This window comes from Neoarius graeffei, chromosome 22 (genome assembly GCF_027579695.1).
Source record: "Neoarius graeffei isolate fNeoGra1 chromosome 22, fNeoGra1.pri, whole genome shotgun sequence".
NCBI lineage: Eukaryota > Metazoa > Chordata > Actinopteri > Siluriformes > Ariidae > Neoarius > Neoarius graeffei.
Window position 1 is genome coordinate 48,553,193 of NC_083590.1, and position 19,437 is coordinate 48,572,629.

The window sequence follows — 19,437 nt, forward strand, 5'->3', positions numbered from 1 at the left end:
GTTTGCTAGCATGTCAGGTGGAGCTTCACTGACTAGCACTGACTGAGAACGCACGCACTCATGGCTATACCTGGAACCCATGTTTCAGTTTTCTGAAAGGATTAAAGATTCGTTTCGTTTTAAATGTTTGCTTTGTTTGTCGAAAACGAACCACATCACGGCCTACGAAAACTCGCCGTTCAACCTGCGGAAGCATACTGAAGCATATACATGTTTTATTCCAAGAGGAAGCTTGCAACGAAGAAGTTGTCTGTGCTTTTAGAGCTAGCTATAATAGCTAAATGCAATAGCTATGCAGTCTGATTTGTCAAATGACTTTCTATGGATTTGCCCACCAAGCTGCCATCGCCTTGTCCACGGCTAACGCTAAACACATAGCTAGTTAACGTGGACACTGTTAGTTAGCATGTAAAAACAGAGTTACGCTAACATGAATAACTGAAGTCCTTTCAGAAATGTTTTAGCATCATCTTGCCAAATAAACGGAATGTAGAAATCTTTCTTTTCTAGTAGCGTTAGCTACCCGATATGACTTCAAGTTTGAAAAGCGTTTGCTAGCATGTCAGGTGGAGCTTCACTGACTAGCACTGACTGAGAACGCACGCACTCATGGCTATACCTGGAACCCATGTTTCAGTTTTCTGAAAGGATTAAAGATTCGTTTTGTTTTAAATGTTTGCTTTGTTTGTCGAAAACGAACCACATCACGGCCTACGAAAACTCGCCGTTCAACCTGCGGAAGCATATTGAGGCATATACATGTTTTATTCCAAGAGGAAGCTTGCAACGAAGAAGTTGTCTGTGCTTTTAGAGCTAGCTATAATAGCTAAATGCAATAGCGATGCAGTCTGATTTGTTAAATGACTTTCTATGGATTTGCCCACCAAGTTGCCATCGCCTTGTCCACGGCTAACGCTAACACATAGCTAGTTAACGTGGACACTGTTAGTTAGCATGTAAAAACAGAGTTACGCTAACATGAATAACTGAATTCCTTTCAGAAATGTTTTAGCATCATCTTGCCAAATAAACGGAATGTAGAAATCTTTCTTTTCTAGTAGCGTTAGCTACCCGATATGACTTCGAGTTTGAAAAGCGTTTGCTAGCATGTCAGGTGGAGCTTCACTGACTAGCACTGACTGAGAACGCACGCACTCATGGCTATACCTGGAACCCATGTTTCAGTTTCAGTCTGTCTTTGGTAGAGGCGTTAGGTATTATAAGCGTTGTGGCAATAGTACAACAATGCGTTGACAGAAAATGTACTTTTAATACTGAAGTATTTTTAAAACCAAGTACTTCAGTACTTTAACTTAAGTAAAAATTTGACTGGACAACTTTCACTTGTATCGGAGTAACATTTGACCAGTCGGATCTGTACTTTGACTTAAGTAATGAAGCTGGGTACTTTGTCCACCTCTGTTCAAAATAAAACCGAGCGACACAACCAAGTGTTAAACAATACACATACAAATAATTCTATAAAAAAAAAAATCCATGATGCAATTTACAGCATGACATAACGACGTCATGTCCTGTAGGGACGGGTTGAGTAACTCACCCTGCAATGTTATTCGTAGAAACGCTTTTGGACAGCAAGAGGGAAGAGCGTACACGCCGGGAACCGAGCAGTGATTGGCGCAGACTGTCGGAGGGGTAGATGGCTGAGCTTGGACGCTCTTTCAAATGTGCTAAAGAGATAAGAATAAATCCGTCAGATTACTCAACACACTGCTGGAACCTAACACCCAGCATGACCAATCAAAATACCTCCCAACACCCACACCACTGCACACCTTCATTTATTGCCTGGACCTTATTATGTCCTCAGAGATTCTATTCTGCTGCAAAAGGATCCTCTTGCTACACTTTACTTCAAATCATATCCGTTTCAGCCATCGCATGTAACCCATCAGATGCTGTTCTGTTGACCTGTCTCGTCAGTGCGCAATGTCTTTTGTATTTGTTTTCCTGTGTAACTATTGTAATTACTTGTCTTACAATCGTGTCATGTATTTGCACTTTATGTAGTCCTTTACTGCAGTATCCTGCTGCTGTACAGTGTTTTGCAAAAGTATTCGTCCCCCTTGGTGTTCGTCCTGTTTTGTCGCATTACAATCTGGAAATAAAACTGATTTTCGGAGGGTTAGCACCATTTGATTTACACAACATGCCTACCACTTTAAAGGTGAAAATTGTTTTTTTTTCTTTTTACTGTGACACAAACAATAATTAAGATGAAAAAACGAATCTGGAGTGTGCATAAGTATTCACCCCCTTTCATATAAAACCCCTAAATAAGAGCTGGTCCAACCAATTCACTTCATCTCATCTCATCATCTCTAGCCGCTTTATCCTTCTACAGGGTCGCAGGCAAGCTGGAGCCCATCCCAGCTGACTACGGGCGAAAGGCGGGGTACACCCTGGACAAGTCGCCAGGTCATCACAGGGCTGACACATAGACACAGACAACCATTCACACCTACGGTCAATTTAGAGTCACCAGTTAACCTAACCTGCATGTCTTTGGGGGAAACCGGAGCACCCGGAGGAAACCCACGCGGACACAGGGAGAACATGCAAACTCCACACAGAAAGGCCCTCGCCGGCCCCGGGGCTCGAACCCAGGACCTTCTTGCTGTGAGGCGACAGCGCTAACCACTACACCACCGTGCCGCCCAATTCACTTCATAAGTCGCATAATTAGTTGATTAAGAGCCACCTGCGTGCGATCAAAGTGTCACATGATTGGTCACATGATGTATGTATAAATCAACCTGTTCTGGAAGGACCCTGACTCTGCTACACTACTAAGCAAGCAACATGAAAACCAAGGAGCCTCCAAACAGGTCAGAGACAAAGTTGTGGAGAAGTATAGATCAGGGTTGGGTTATAAAAAATATCCCAAACTTTGACTATCCCAGGGAGCGCCATTAAATCCATTATAGCAAAATGGAAAGAATATGTCACCACTACAAATCTGACAAGAGAAGGCCCCGCCCACCAAAACTCACAGACTGGGCAAGGAGGGCATTAATCAGAGATGCAACAAAGACACCAAAGAGAACACTGAAGGAGCTGCAAAGATCCACAGCGGAGATGGGAGTATCTGTCCATAGGACCACTTTAAGCCGTACACTCCACAGAGCGGGGCTTTATGGAAGAGTGGCCAGAAAAAAGCCACTGCTTAAGAAAGCACGTTTGGAGTTTGCCCAACAGCATGCAGCAGACTCCCCAAACACATGGAAGGAGATTCTCTGGTCAGATGAAACTAAAGTTGATCTTTTTGGCCATCATGGGAAATGTCATGTGTGGTGCAAACCCAACACCCTGAGAACACCATCTCTACAGTGAACCATGGTGGTGGCAGCATCATGCTGTGGGGATATTTTTCATCTGCAGGGACAGGAGAGCTGGTCAGGACTGAAGGAAAGATGGATGGCACCAAATACAGGGCAATTCTGGAGGAAAACCTGTTTGAGGCGGCCAGAGGTTTGAGACTGGGACGAAGGTTTACATTCCAGCAGGACACTGACCCTAAACCCTAAAGCTACACTGGAGTGGTTTAAAGGGAAGCATTTAAAAGTCTTGGAATGGCCTAATCAAAGCCCAGACCTCAATCCAATTGAGAATCTGTGGCATAACTTGAAGATTGCTGTACACCAACGCAACCCATCTAACTTGAAGGAGTTGGAGCAGTTTTGCCTTGAGGAATGGGCAAAAATCCCAGTGGCTAGATGTGCTAAGCTAATAGAGACATACCCCAAGAGACTTGCAGCTGTAATTGCAGCAAAAGGTGGATCTACAAAGTATTGATTTTGAAGGGGTGAATAGCTATGCACACTCCAGATTTCTGTTTTTTCATCTTAATTATTCTTTGTCTCACGATCAAACAACAATTTGCACCTTTAAAGTTGTAGGCATGTTGTGTAAATCAAATGGTGCTAACCCTCCAAAAATCCATTTTAATTCCAGCTTGTAATGCGACAAAACAGGACAAACACCAAGGGGGATGAATACTTTTGCAAGACACCGTATTATATAGTCCTGAAGAAATGCCATTCTGTTCAAGTTTTATAATGGAATGATAATAAAACCCACTTAAAAGATGGTGAAGAAGAGGAAAAAGATTGACGGCTTGACAGTGATCAAGAAAAGAAAGTGAAATAAGAGCAAACATGAGAGTACGTATCTCCATTTCATATACAGAACGAGGATACTTCAAAAAGTTCTCGGCCTCACCCAGAAAATGTCACAGGAGAAAGATTGTTCTTGTGTTATTTTTCAACATAGTCTCCTTTAACTTCAATGCACTTGGTCTACCGATGTTCAAGCTTCTCTATCCCTTCATGGAAGAAGGTCACATCTTGAGCCTCCAGATCCTCCTCGACAGCATGGATGACTTCATCATCTCTCTGAAAATGACGACCATGCGAGTGGGATTTCAGTTTGAGAAACAGATAGAAGTCAGACGGTGCCAGGTCGGGTGAGTAAGGTGCATGGGGCAACAGTTCAAAGCTACATTTGGCTGCTTCTGCCCCGCCACCTGTGCTGTGTGGACGGGTGTATTGTCCTGGAGCAACAGCACGTCAGCTCCAAGCTTTCTTTCCTCTCCTTTTTTCCTTGGATTGCTTCTTTCAGTTGAGTTTTTGTGGACAGTGATATAAGGCTTTATAGTGTACAGTTATGCCCCAAAATGGGAGCTACGCCCCTGTTTCTGGGTGAGGCCAAGAACTTTTTGAAGTACCCTCGTATATACTGTTTCAACTAGCAAAGTACAAAAGTCAACAGTACTGTCCATGGCTGTCAGCTATCACACTGCTATAGTAGTTGGACATGTATATTTTTTTACTTTTGTACTTTTAAGAACAAACATCTGCCATTTTTTTCTGTCATCAGATTGCAATACTTTCAAAGGAACTGGATTCTGTTCAATCGAACTGACTTCACATGAAGAAATAAAGTTTGCAGAGGCAAAAAACTTTTTGGATCATGCTCCAGATAGCAAAGTATTTCAACAGAAATGTGAAAATTACTCTAGCAGAGCGTTCAGAGTATGAAAAAATGGCTGTAGTTCAGCGCATGAAACAGAGCAGCTTCTCTGGGTGCTTTCACATATATCTTGTGTGGTCCAGAACATCAGACTTTTCAGTTTGGTCCAAACCAACGTAGAAGGTGTGAAAGGTGCCTCGGATGGCGGTCCGGACCAAAGGATCCGAACAAAAGAGGTGATCCCAATCAATGGGGATCCCAATCAATGGGGGAATCCATGGCCTAATGGTTAGTGAAGCAGTTTTAGGCCCAAAATGTCACCAGTTTGATTCCCTGGACCAGCAGGAACGGCTGAAGTGCCCTGAAGTAAGGCACCTAACCCCCAACTGCTCTCCAGGCTGCTCTGGATATGTTGTACATCGTTTTGGATAAAAGTGTCTGCGAAATGCCTGTAATGTAACGAACCATGGTTCAGCTAGTTCAAACGCTAGTGAAAACGCTTTTTTGGATGGTTCAGACTTTCGGACTAATTACAGGAAGTTGAAGCAGGCTATCATCACCCATTAAACAAAAGACAAAGAAAAAGACCAGGAAGAGAAGTGAAAATGAGCACATGGGAAGAGGAGGAGACAAAAGCCATCCATCCATCCATTATCCGTAACTGCTTATCCTGTGCAGGATCATGGGCAAGCTGGAGCCTATCCCAGCTGACTATGGGCAAGAGGCGGGGTACACCCTGGACAAGTTGCCAGGTCATCACAGGGCCGACACATAGACACAGACAACCATTCACACTCACATTCACACCTACGCTCAATTTAGAGTCACCAGTTAACCTAACCTGCATGTCTTTGGACTGTGGGGGAAACCGGAGCACCCGGAGGAAACCCACGCGGACACGGGGAGAACATGCAAACTCCGCACAGAAAGGCCGTCTTCGGCCGCTGGGCTCGAACCTGGACCTTCTTGCTGTGAGGTGACAGCGCTAACCACTACACCACCATGCTGCCCGTAGACAAAACCTTTTCACTTGCCCCTTTTCCACCAAAGCAGTTCCAGGGCTGGTTCGGGGCCAGTGCTTAGTTTGGAACCGGGTTTTCTGTTTCCACTGACAAAGAACTGGCTCTGGGGCCAGAAAAAACGGTTCCAGGCTAGCACCAACTCTCTGCTGGGCCAGAGGAAAGAACTGCTTACGTCAGCGGGGGGGCGGAGTTGTTAAGACCAACAACAATAACAAGACCGCGAAAGATCACCATTTTTAAGCGACGAGAAGCAGCAGCTGTACAAACGCGAAGTCATCCATTATTATTGTTGTTGCTGCTGCTTCTTCCGTGTTGCTTTTGCTTCGATATTCGCGCCAAGGTTTATGCAAACGTAGCAACGTAACTGACGTATACAGCGACGTAATGACGTGGCTCCCCTTAGCACCGCGAGCTATGGAAAAGCAAACTGGTTCTCAGCTGGCTCGCAAGTTGAACGAGTTGTGAACCAGCACCAGCACTGGCCCCGAACCAGCCCTGGAACTGATTTGGTGGAAAAGGGGTAACTGTAATTCGGTCCGATGAAAACATCCAAAGTCTGCTTGGGGAAAAAAACCAACAACACAAAAACACTGAAACTTATCGTTTATTTTCTGAGTCGATGAGAGAGAGCGAGTATGAGAGAACGGGAGCTGGTCAATGGTACCTGAAGATAAGGAAACCGCGGCAGCAGTATAAAAGGGTGTGATGCAATCAGAAAAGAAAAGAAAACAATAGAAAAGGCTGACAACACGCTGACGGCAACAAACCAAACACAATCAATGTGAAGTCGACGGAGACGCAGCTCACGTCGGCGATGATGACAGGACTTAGGTATGTCATGCAAAGTTCTTTAGTGAGCTCGCAAAACCGCAACTGTGAAACCAAAACTAACCGGATCAAATGTAATGTAAGAGATTTGTGATTTATCCCATCACTGCATTTACACTACCGTTCAAAAGTTTGGGGTCACCCAGACAATTTTGTGTTTTCCATGAAAAGTCACACTTTTATTCACCGCCGTAAGTTTTTTTTTTTTTTTAAAGATTTTTTTTTGGGCTTTTTGCACCTTTATTGGATAGGACAGTGTAGAGACAGAAAATGAGCGGGAGAGAGAGAGACGGGAAAGGATCGGGAAATGACCTCGGGCCGGAATCGAACCTGGGTCGCCCGCATTCATGGTATGGCGCCTTAACCACCTGAGCCACGACACCCCCTCACCACCGTAAGTTGTAAAATGAATAGAAAATATAGTCGAGACAGTTTTCTGGCCATTTTGAGCATTTAATCGACCCCACAAATTAATGTGATGCTCCAGAAACTCAATCTGCTCAAAGGAAGGTCAGTTTTATAGCTTCTCTAAAGAGCTCAACTGTTTTCAGCTGTGCTAACATGATTGTACAAGGGTTTTCTAATCATCCATTAGCCTTCTGAGGCAATGAGCAAACACATTGTACCATTAGAACACTGGAGTGAGAGTTGCTGGAAATGGGCCTCTATACACCTATTGCACCAAAAACCAGACATTTGCAGCTAGAATAGTCATTTAGCACATTAGCAATGTATAGAGTGGATTTCGGATTAGTTTAAAGTGATCTTCGTTGAAAAGAACAGTGCTTTTCTTTCAAAAATAAGGACATTTCAAAGTGACCCCAAACTTTTGAACGGTAGTATGTAAATTATGTCACATAAATTTGTTATAGAGCTGATGACATTTAGTCATAAAGGAAAGATCTCTCTCTCTCTCTCTCTCTTTTTTATCTAGGGTGACGACATGCTTTTGCTTGTCCAAAAAGTCGACAATTATTAGTCAGTGGATGATGAATGAATAGAGAAGTATGTGTTTATTCTGTCTGCTTCAACTGATTTATTTCATCAACCGAGTTTCATCGCTAGTGTGAGTCAGAAGGTCATATGAAGCACCATTCAGTGTTAAGCATTAAAACACTGCTGTTGTCTCCATTCAGGGGCGGCACGATGGTGTAGTGGTTAGCACTGTCGCCTCACAGCAAGAAGGTTCTGGGTTTGAGCCCAGTGTCCGACAGGGGCCTTTCTGCATGGGTTTCCTCCGGGTGCTCCGGTTTCCTTCACAGTCCAAAGTAGGGGTGGCACGGTTCACAAAAGTCGCGGTTCGGTACGTATTGCGGTTTGAGGTCTTCAGTACGTATTGCGTTTTTTTTTTTAATCTTAAGTACTCTGTATTTGGGCATATAGCCTACTATTTACCTTAAGTAAACATAGTTTAGGATACAGCATTTAAGAGAGGTTAAAATTATAGTTACAATGAAATAATCATGCACAAACTGAGTTTGAGTTGACATAAGCACATTTTATGAACAATCTCTGATGAAAAGCCAGGTAGTATTTTGAAACAGCAAGAGGGAAGACATGGATGATTTCAACAGCTTTTTTATTTACTACAGTATTTATCCAAAGTGTCAGGAGTGTTTGCTGCCATGTTGTGGCATCTAGAGGAACCAGGTGTCTTTTGTCACATACAGAGTTTTCATAATTGGAAGAAATAAAAATGAGTTCTTAAAGCTTACTTTTGAACAGATGTGTGTGTTAAAACTTAAACTTTTATGTGGCGACCAACCAACCACCTATATACAAAAACCGAATCAAAAACTCTTCTAATCCCTGAGAGTGAGGATGTATTTTTTCACTTGAAATTAAAGTGCAGTGTTTTGAAACGTATGGCTGGATTTCTTATCTAATCTTAAAGTGCCACTGTATTCTTAGAACGATTTATAACAAAATACACACACAGCCAATATAAAATATTGCAATAAAACCAATCACTGCACTGTTTAAAACAAACCTCCCCTCCCCTCGCCGGAAAAAAAAAAAATCTAGTTCGCCCATTATCCTGTGTCATTCTGAGATGCGCAGATAGACAGTAAAGGGAATTCCGAATTCCCTTTACTGTCTATCTGCGCATCTCAGAATGACACAGGATAATGGGCGAACTAGATTTTTTTTTTTCCGGCGCCGCGGTAAGCCGGAAATCCGGCGCGGCGCCGGAACACTATCACCCCTGTTCGCGCGAAAGAGAACCACGTGGTTTCATACGGGCATTCGGCTTTTTTTTTTTTTTTGGCGAACGTCTTAAATAGGGGTACCGCGGTTTATACGCGTATTGCACCGTAACAGGCGTATCGTACGGTTCGGTTTTTTTCCCATAACCGTGCCAAGCCTAGTCCAAAGACATGCAGGTTAGAATAATTGGTGGCTCTGAATTGACCGTAGGTGTGAATGTGAGTGTGAAAGGTTGTTTGTCTCTATTGCTGTGTTCACACTTGTACCGGTACGATAGTGGTATAACTGTATCGATACAAAGTATACTGGTACAGTTTAGTGCATCTGTCCACACTAGCGAGAAATGTTTGCGGTTTTCTTTCACGGAAGTTGAAATGCGTGTGCGCGAAATGTTTCCGTGGTTACCGAGTAACTTCCTTCCGAGAATATATGGCATCCGTTATTTCGAGATCTCGAGAAAACAAAATTATTTCATGATCTCAGCTGGATCACTGTATCTCCGTCGGTAGAGACGAAGCCGGGCCAGTCTTCTGCGGACGTGCCGCGGACTAATTTTGAAATTCTCCCTTATTAAAAGACTTAATGCAATCTCTCCCTGTGTCAACCCCTGATCAAAATATTGCCTTATTAGGTGATCGATTATTCCAGACATTCTAATGACCAAAGTTGCGTCTATACAGAATGAGAAATAGCCCCAAAGTCAGCATATCACAAGTCTCTTGGCGCACCTGAATGAACCATTTCTCAGCTGTTTACTCGAGATCATGAAATAATTGTTTTGTTTTCTCGAGATCTCGAAATAACGGTTTTGTTTTCTCGAGATCTCGAATTAGTTGTGTTGTTTTCTCGAGATCCTGAATTAATTATGTCGTTATCTCGGGATAACAAGGTGAATAAAAAAAAAAAAGGATTATATGAAGGGCCTCTCTCGGCTTCCGTACGGATGAAACAACGTGTGTGCGCTTTTTGTTGTCAATGTACAGTCTGTATTTCTGGTGGTCATTTATTCAGTCGAGTCGTATAAAACGCGCGAGGCAGTTGAGAAAGAAACAAACGAATCTCCGTTCTTCACTATTTTGTTCAGCGAAGACATCGATTGAGGTGTGTGACTTTGCGCATGCGCGTTATATTTGTATCGATACAGAACCGCTTCATCTGTCCACACTACAGCGAAGCGCTACAGTACCGGTACAAAACCCATACATTTGTGGGTTTCGTACCGATTAGGGGTGGGCGATATATCGAGATTTGCGATATATCGATATGTTTTATGAACACGAAAAGATTTTGGCATATCGTATATATCGAGATAATGCTCTAAATTAATATGATTTCACCACTGTGCTTAATTTCCTTCACTGTGCTATGGTGCTGCCCGCCCCGCCTCCTTCTTGCGTTTGTACCCCCTCCCCTCGCGTGTAGGCGGCGTGTTAACTCATTCAACATGGCGGCGCCCACAGAAAGCCCGGAGGCGGCAGAACTCGTACCAAAAAAAAGGACAAATGGCTCCATTATATGGAGATATTTTGGTTTTAAACCGTTGGACGAACAACAGAAAGAGGTCTACTGCCGGGAATGCAAGAAATTGGTGGCAACCAAAGCGTCGAGCACCACGAACCTGTTCAACCATTTACAGGTACACCTTGGTGAATTTGGTGTGTCTGTTTTTTGGGGGTTGTTTTTCCTGCGTAGATATCGAGATATATATCGTATATCGAGATATAGCACAAATATACCAAGATATTTTTTTTTCTCCATATCGCCCAGCCCTAGTACCGATACAGTTATACCGCTACAGTACCGGTATAGTTGCTAGTGTGGACAGGTGTTGCGGTACGAAAGTAGTTTCGTATCGGTACAAAATCCCTAGTGTGGACAGGGTATATGTGTCAGCCCTGCGATGATCTGGTGACTCGTCCAGGGTGTACCCCGCCTCTCGCCCATAGTCAGCTGGGATAGGCTCCAGCTCACCCGCGACCCTGCACAGGATAAGCGGTTACGGATAATGGATGGATGTCTCCATTCAGCCATGTTAGGTGCTTAATCTGGCATATCTAAGGAAGGATCTAAGAATAGTTGCTGAGTAGGGACCTCACACCTAAGATGGAATTCGAGCAAGAGTCGACAAGGATGGGATTAGAAGAGCACAGGACCAGGATGTGTTTATGTCAAAATGATTGGACTCACTCTTATTCCGCAGTGTCACTGTTCCACTGTAGGACGAGCTGTTACGCATCAGTGCCAGCTTCTGTTGCTGCCGGAAGTCATAAACATTACACAGGCATTGTTAAAAGGCAGACTGGAAAACGAAAAAAATGACTGTATTATTTAGCATTAAAGACAAAAAGGAGATATGGATGTGATTTCTGCTCTCCAGAATTCCCTGCTTTTATACGGTCTGCTGTCTATATTATATAGCGTGAGAATAAAACAATAACTTACATTAAAATGACCAAGTAACAAATACCACCAGGGATTGGTTCTTGTACATATCAGACATGTTAGACGCTTCGTCTCTTACCCGCTGTTTCATTTTGACACAGTTGGGCAGCGAGTCTCTGCAGCGGTTGTGGATGGTCACGTTGCAGGCTGGAAAACAGAGAGGAAGCATTACTTCATTCGTCTGACTTTCTCACCGTCTCGAAGCACAGAAAATGCTTTTTCAGCATCCATACACCACTACTCTGTTTTTCTCTCTCAGCTTCCTTCTAAAACCACTCGAAGGGCAGCGAACAATAGTTCCCAGGTACAGCACTCAGAAATGAACTTCTCTCACGTTCTTGCGTTAAAAACAAGATCATAAAAGTTTGACAGCAACAGTACCAATCTTTTGCCTCTCCTTTTCTTTCTCTTTCTCTTGACCACTATCCATGGGTGTGCAGAAACTTGGGCTTCTCTTCTGCTTTTCTCCGTGTCTCCTATCTGGACTTTTCTCCCATAATGGCTTCTCCAGTGTGCACTGTTTGCTCGGCCTATTGTTTGGAAGCAGTTCTACTTCCTGTTTTGAGGCTGACTGGGAAGGAATGAGGCTCGGGCCCTGTTGAGGTTTCCCAAACACCCCCTTCAAACACACTCTTTCTTCCCACACTGCAAAAAATAAAAATCTTCGGAAGTTTATTTGTCTATTTTCAAGTCAAAACATCTAGCCACCCTTATTATAAGACATAATTGCCCAACAAGCAAAACCTCATTTAGCTAGAAAGGCTAGTTTTTAGACCGTCCATCTTGAAAATCTTGTATAGACAAAACGTCTTGAAAACGTCTTATTTGGAGCACCTTTGAAAATAAAACAAGTTTTTTTTTTAAAACAAGTAAGTACATTTTGGACATTTGTCAAATGCGGTTCATCTTGTTTCAAGAAAAAAAACCAAAGTATGCTTGTTTTGGGAATAAATGAACTTTACTGAAATCTTTGAATCTTTCATTACAATTCATACATTTCAAAACATATGCCGCTTTTCCACAACCAACGCGGCTGAGTTGGGCTGAGTCGAGCTGAGTGGGGCTGTTGGAGTTGCATTTCGACTACAACCGCGCTGAACCATGCTGGCTGGAAGTGGGTGGATACATTGGGTGGAGTTAGCGAAAGTGGGTGGACGTCACGTGATGTCGTTAGGCGGCGCAAACAGTGACATCAGTGAGCTTTTAAGCGGTAGTCTCACGACCCGAATAGTAAACAATAAACATGGAGTCGTTAGTGTTGCTGGTCTTGGTGCTGTGGCTTGTTGTCACCGACAACGCCAACAGATACTGGCAAGAGCGTATAGATGAGGCGAGGCGCATAAGGCTTCAGAAATTCTCGTAATTCGTAATTCTTCTTCTTCCGGGTTTATAGATCCCAGCGTGCTCGCGGGGCGTGTGGGCATGTGAGGACACTCCTCCTCACCAATCAGTGCACAGGGGAGTGTCTCCTCACGCCCCCAGCCCCACTCGGCTCGGTTTGGCTCGCTTCAGCCCCACTCCAAAACCGTGCGAGTTTTGGGGGCTGAGCAGGGCTGAAGCGAGCTGAGTCGTGCTGCTCTAAGGTAGTCGAAACGCGAGCCGTGTCGGGCTGAAGTGAGCTGAAGTGAGCTGAAAAAGGGTAGTGGAAAAGGGCCAATATACTCTAGACCAGACAAGTGCCTTCAAAAAGGCTATGAGTGCGTGGAGGGCGTTTTAGTGAGGGCTTTTTGGAATGCTGTGAGTTAAGTTCAGTGTTTTTGTTTGTTTGTTTGTTTGTTTGTTTTTTGTGCCTGATCTTGTAAACCCCTCGTACACATGAATAGTCAGTGCCCCCAAAATGCACTGTTGCTTTGGCGTTGTGTAAGCACTGTAAGTCAAAATGCGTAGACTTTTATTTATTTATTTATTTATTTATTTTGGTGCCTGAGGTCCTGGGGAAGTGGAATCTTAAGAGATGTTTTAATGTTTGAATGTTGAAATGGGAAAAAAAATAAACTTGTTGCAATGCTACACGTGTCGTCAACTTGATTCAAGATAGTCTCTGGTCTCATATCTAGAGTATTTTACTAATTACAGGTCACAAAAGGAGAATCTTTGAAGCTAGCAATGCTTAGTTGTAGAATTTAACAATCCTAATATTAGTATATTTATCTTAAATTCAGTTTTTACTGCTAAGACTTTGTCATGAATTTAAGTGAAACACCCTTAAAATGAAATAAATAAAAATGACTTGAATGGCTAAATGTAAGAAGTACGATCTTGTTATAAGAACTATTTTGATTATTTTGAGTTAATCAGATCTCGCATAATAAGTTCCCCAATCTTATTTTGGAATTATTTCATCGAAAAACAGGTTAGATTTTTCATCTTACTTTAAGAAATCTTACCAAGTCAAATTTGACTAGTTCCATTGGCAGATTTTTTTCACCTGATTCAAGCAAATGTGCTTTGTTTTAATCTTTTATTTCTTATTTTTGAAAGGCCATTTTTTGCAGTGCATTCACTTCTGTTCCACATGAGCTCCACAGATCCTACCGACAAGCTGAGACACACTCCATGAACTGATTTACAAACTGCTGTGCACTGATTTACAAATCTTTGGACTTTTTTTTTCCATCTGAATGGTATTGTTAGCTATAATCATATACAGTTGTGGTCAGACATTTACATACACTCATCGTGGGCATGAATGTCATGGGAATGTTGGGCGGTTAATGATTTCCTTGAACTGTACTTTTTCCAGGGTGGAATGATTGCACAGCGTACATCTTTAATGACTTCAAAAAACGAATTGAATGCACAAGTGTGAATGTATTTTCTATTTTCTCTAATCCACACAGGGTCAAAATTATACATACAGGCTCAAATATATATATATACATTCACTTAAATCTGTTAATAAGTGGTGCTGAAGGTCCTATAACGTCTGACTTGACAAGGCCAAGGCCTATTAACTTCTCGTTAGTGGTCATGATTGACTACAACTGGTAGTTTCTCTTTGCCAACATAGTAAAAAGGATTTGTTTGACAGCACTCATTGGATTCACCAATACTCAGAACCATGGGAAAGTCCAAGGAACTCAGTGAAGATCTAAGAAGGAGAATTGTACTGTAGATTTACACAAGTTGGGAAGGTCTCTTAAAGCCATTTCTAAACAACTGCAGATTCCAAGATCATCAGTTCAAACAATTGTACGTAACTACAAGTTATTCGGATGTGTCACCACTTTGGCAAGGTCTGGAAGAAGACCCAAACTGTCACCCTCAGATGAGAGGAAATTGGTTAGGATGTTCAGGAACCACCAAGGCTCAAGCCTGCCATGAACTGGAAACTGCTGGAACACCAGCATCACTGTCCACAGTGAAGTGAGTTTTATATCGCCATGGACTGAGAGGGTGCCAACCAAGAAAGAAGCCCCTGCTCCAAAATCAACACCTTCAAGCTCGACTGAAATTTGCAGCTGCCCACACGGACTAGCCAAATGCCTTCTGGAGAAAAGTTTTACGATCAGACGAGACAAAGATTGAGCTATTTGGCCACAATGACAAGAGGTACGTTTGGAGGAGTAAAGGTGAGACTTTCAAACCTAAGAACACTGTACCAACTGTCAAGCATGGTGGTGGTAGCATCATGCTCTGGGGCTGTTTTACTGCCAGTGGTACTGGGGCATTGCACAAAGTGGATGGAATAATGAAGGAGGAATACCTCCAAATTCTTCAACTTCACCTCAAATCAACAGCTAGACAGTTGAAACTTGGACACAATTGGGTGTTCCAACAGGACAATAATCCTACACACACATCAAAACTGGTTTTGGAATGGATAAAGCAGGCTAACATTAAGCTTCTGGAATGGCCTTCCCAAAGCCCTGAACTCAACCCTATTGAAAATGTGTAGACTACTCTTAAAAGCCAGGTCTGTGCCAGGAAACCAACCAATTTAAATGAACTCTACCAATTCTGCCAAGAAGAGTGGTCAAATATCTAGCCAGAATTATGCCAGAAGCTTGTTGATGGCTACCAAAAGTGTCTGGTCGAAGTGCAACTTGCTAAGCGACATCTAACCACATATTGGTGGGGGTGTAGGTATATATTTGAGCATGTATGTATGTATGCATGTTTATTTTCCGCATGCATTTTTCCCTCATTCTGATGTAACGCTGACGTGAACATTACCTGAAGCTCATAAACTGTATGATTTTATGCTTTGCACTGCTGCCACATGATTGGCTGCTGAATAATTATCAGGTGTAAAGGTGTTCCTATTAACATAGCCAGCAAGTGTGTTTATCAGTAACCGTTTTTCCATTAAAGGTGGAGTACGAGATTTTTTTCAGGAGTATTTTTTACCATATTGCTAGAAAAGCTCCTCACACCCATGTTGCAAGCAGTACAATAGAAGGTTTGACCCAAAAGCGAAATATTTTAATCCAGTCTACAGTGTAAAATAAAGGAAAAACGCCATCAAATCCTATCGAGGTAACCACCTCAAAATGATTGGATACTGACACGTCAATCAGACTGAAGCCCGTGACCCCAACCCCCCCACCCCGCCCCTACCCTTGCGCGTACAGTATGCGCAGGGACCACTCCAGCCATTTCAAAGCAACGGATACACAATGTAGGTTTTGCTAAGTTAGCATGATTTGCAAAGTTAGCTGACACGGATTGTTATACTAACGTGTATAGTCGTATTACGTCCTTGATGGTAGTTTTTCCATGGTATTTATTTCATGCATACAAACAATTTGTTAGCTTAGCTGTATGTGGCACAAACGATAACTCTTATTTATTGTTTTCTTAGTTATGAAGGCATGGCACAAGCCAGCTCGACACCAATGAAGCATGGGTTTTTGAAACCACCTCCTCCTCCCGTATCCACTATTCGTTCGGATTCACTCTCAGGCTCTGACCTGTAAGTACCATTATGTTCACATAAACATGGTTTTGGCAACATGCTTTGGAGGCGCGGGTAGGGAGGGGGGGTGGAGACGCGGGGGGTGGGAGCATGGCGAGGGCGGGCGTGTTTCTTTTCAAACTATGGCTTGCGGGAACAGTTATTCCAAAATCTCGTACTCCACCTTTAACCTGCTTAAAGGAGAACTGAAGGCAAATTTTTTATTATCAAAATTCTCTCATTTTATGAAATATAGGAATGCATTTTTGATCGCTATTTTGTCGCTACTATAGCAAGTTATGAGTGTTTGAAATATGCTCTGTAATATATCAGTCCATATGTCAAAGCAATGGCCGTAAACAAGCTTCATTGAGACCTGTGCGAGACGTTGTAGGACGGAAATAAAACGTACAGCGGAAATCAAAGTGACCAACATCTGCCAACGCTGTCAAAAGACACGCGCGCCCTCTTTCGAATGCTGATGTAATCAAGCCGGAAGTTGTGTTTGTTTTGATAGCAATCAGGAAAGTTTGAAAAAAGTAGGCAGCAATTGTGGGTGGCACAGTGGTGTAGTGGTTAGTGCTGTTGCCTCACAGCAAGAAGGTCCGGGTTCAAGCCCCGTGGCCGGTGAGGGCCTTTCTGTGCGGAGTTTGAATGTTGTCCACGTGGGTTTCCTCCGGGTGCTCCGGTTTCCCCCACAGTCCAAAGACATGCAGGTTAGGTTAAGTGGTGACTCTAAATTGACTGTAGGTGTGAATGGTTGTGTCTATGTGTCAGCCCTGTGATGACCTGGTGACTTGTTCAGGGTGTACCCCGCTTTTCGCCCGTAGTCAGCTGGGATAGGCTCTGGCTTGCCTGCGACCCTGTAGAACAGGATAAAGCGGCTAGAGATAATGAGATGAGGCAGTAATCGTCATTTAAACTCGTTTTTGTGCAATACTTCGTTTGGAAAACAGTTTTCAAAATGGTGGCACTGACACCTGGCTGACACTTCACGTTTCGAAGTCTCACACAAGTCTCGTGAAGATCACGCGGATAAGCGACGCCTGCCGTGGACCATCCATTATCTGTAGCCACTTATCCTGTCCTACAGGGTCGCAGGCAAGCTGGAGCCTATCCCAGCTGACTACGGGTGAAAGGCGGGGTACACCCTGGACAAGTCGCCAGTTCATCACAGGGCTGACACATAGACACAGACAACCATTCACACTCACATTCACACCTACGGTCAATTTAGAGTCACCAGTTAACCTAACCTGCATGTCTTTGGACTGTGGGGGAAACCGGAGCACCCGGAGGAAACCCACGCAGACACGGGGAGAACATGCAAACTCCACACAGAAAGGCCCTCGCCGGCCGCTGGGCTTGAACCCAGAACCTTCTTGCTGTGAGGCGACAGCGCTAACCACTACACCACCGTGCCACCCCCGTACCGTGAACCAAACGAACTAAATTCAACATGGCTAAAAAACGAATAGGCCGATAAGTATAATATTTAATTGCAATCAGTTGCCAATACGAGGTTACTAAAACGAAAACGTAATTGAATAACACGTTAATTAAGAAATAAAGCAAGTTTAAAAATGACTTCAGTTCTCCTTTAATGTGCAAGTTGAAATTGCGAACTAAAAAACAAGTAATTGAAACACGTGAATTTCGAAAAAAAAAACCTTCAAATATCACAAAAAACTATCAACGCTCGCATGACATGGTTTGTCAGACAATTTGAAAAAGCGATAGATATTAAGCAAAATTGAAACGGAAACACGTTTTTCGCACTTAAGTCACATGACACGAAGATAAATGGAAATGCTACCTTTCTGAAAAAAGAGCGCTCTGTAAGAGATATCTCGAGAGGAGAATGGAAAAGGAATCAGACCATTCGCAATTGTGTTTCGGAGATTTAAACCAGAGCGTCAGTGACGCAGTAGCTCATATGGCCGTACCATGAGAAACCAGACTCGTTTATAATTAGCTACATCATCATCTTTTCCCTTTTGGCCCATGCTCGGCCTTGGGGCGCATCTGATTTGAAAACCGCTGCTCAAGCAGATGCCTAAATTCTGTTTTTTTCATCATTGCTTTCCTAGCCTGCTGCCGATCCACCCCCAATAACTCCTGAACCTTAGACCAGGTCCCTCTCTGGTGTTCTTTTGTCAAACAGGACTTGTTTCCGCAGTGCATCATTTTCCATGTGGCAGACACGGCCCATGTACTTAAGGAACTGCACATGGCAAAATTCCCTTATCGAGCTGGATTTTGTAATCTCGCGTAGTCTTTGGTTTGATTGTGGGTGGTAAAAGAGAGCAACTGGACTTGCTTGAAGATTCTTGAAGATGTTTCACCTCTCATCCGAAAGGCTTCTTCAGTTCTGTCTGACTGGTAGGGAGCATCAGGTATTTATCCTCTCATGGATGAAAAGCTCATCTAAGGTGTCATTGAGTCATCCTGTTGGTGTGGGTCAACTGGGGGCTGGTTGTGAACGGCCTCGAGAGTCGTTAGGACCACCCCCCAGTTGACCCACACCAACAGGATGACTCAATGACACCTTAGATGAGCTTTTCATCCATGAGAGGATAAATACCTGATGCTCCCTACCAGTCAGACAGAACTGAAGAAGCCTTTCGGATGAGAGGTGAAACGTCTTCAAGAATCTTCAAGCAAGTCCAGTTGCTCTCTTTTACCACCCACAGTTTACCATGACCTGGATGACTGAGAATCTTCACAGACATCTTTGGTTTGATATCTTGTAAACCCAGTCTAACTGTTCTTCAACTTGACCTGCTGTGTCCACACCCTTTTTTACGCTCATTGCGAGAGGGAGCATTCTTTCTGGCATAACCACCTGACACCATCTTCCGCAAGAAACCATTCCAAACAGTTTTGATCTTTTGGAGATCTACAGCCGACAGATCACACGCCTGGATCCCATATAGTAAGCGGGACACTGTCAGGATCTTCATACGCGTACTCGGGTAGATTTCCCTGTCGGTCAAACATTGTTTGAGTTCGTCCCACTTTTTGAAGGTAAATGCAATTCTCAAGCGC

At 43.4% G+C, this 19,437-nt stretch overlaps 1 protein-coding gene across 2 annotated transcripts in view; it reads right to left on the reverse strand.

Moving 5' to 3' along the window:
- Nucleotides 1–19,437, reverse strand: part of arhgef1a (Rho guanine nucleotide exchange factor (GEF) 1a) — a 185,320-nt gene that overhangs the window by 82,422 nt on the left and 83,461 nt on the right. For both annotated transcript variants that reach the window (XM_060904899.1, XM_060904900.1), the window contains exons 3-5: nucleotides 11,572–11,639; nucleotides 11,238–11,304; nucleotides 1,562–1,691 (exon numbers count right to left, since the gene is read on the reverse strand). In XM_060904899.1, the coding sequence (XP_060760882.1) occupies nucleotides 1,562–1,691; nucleotides 11,238–11,304; nucleotides 11,572–11,639 (265 nt within the window). The remainder of the gene's footprint in view (nucleotides 1–1,561; nucleotides 1,692–11,237; nucleotides 11,305–11,571; nucleotides 11,640–19,437) is intronic.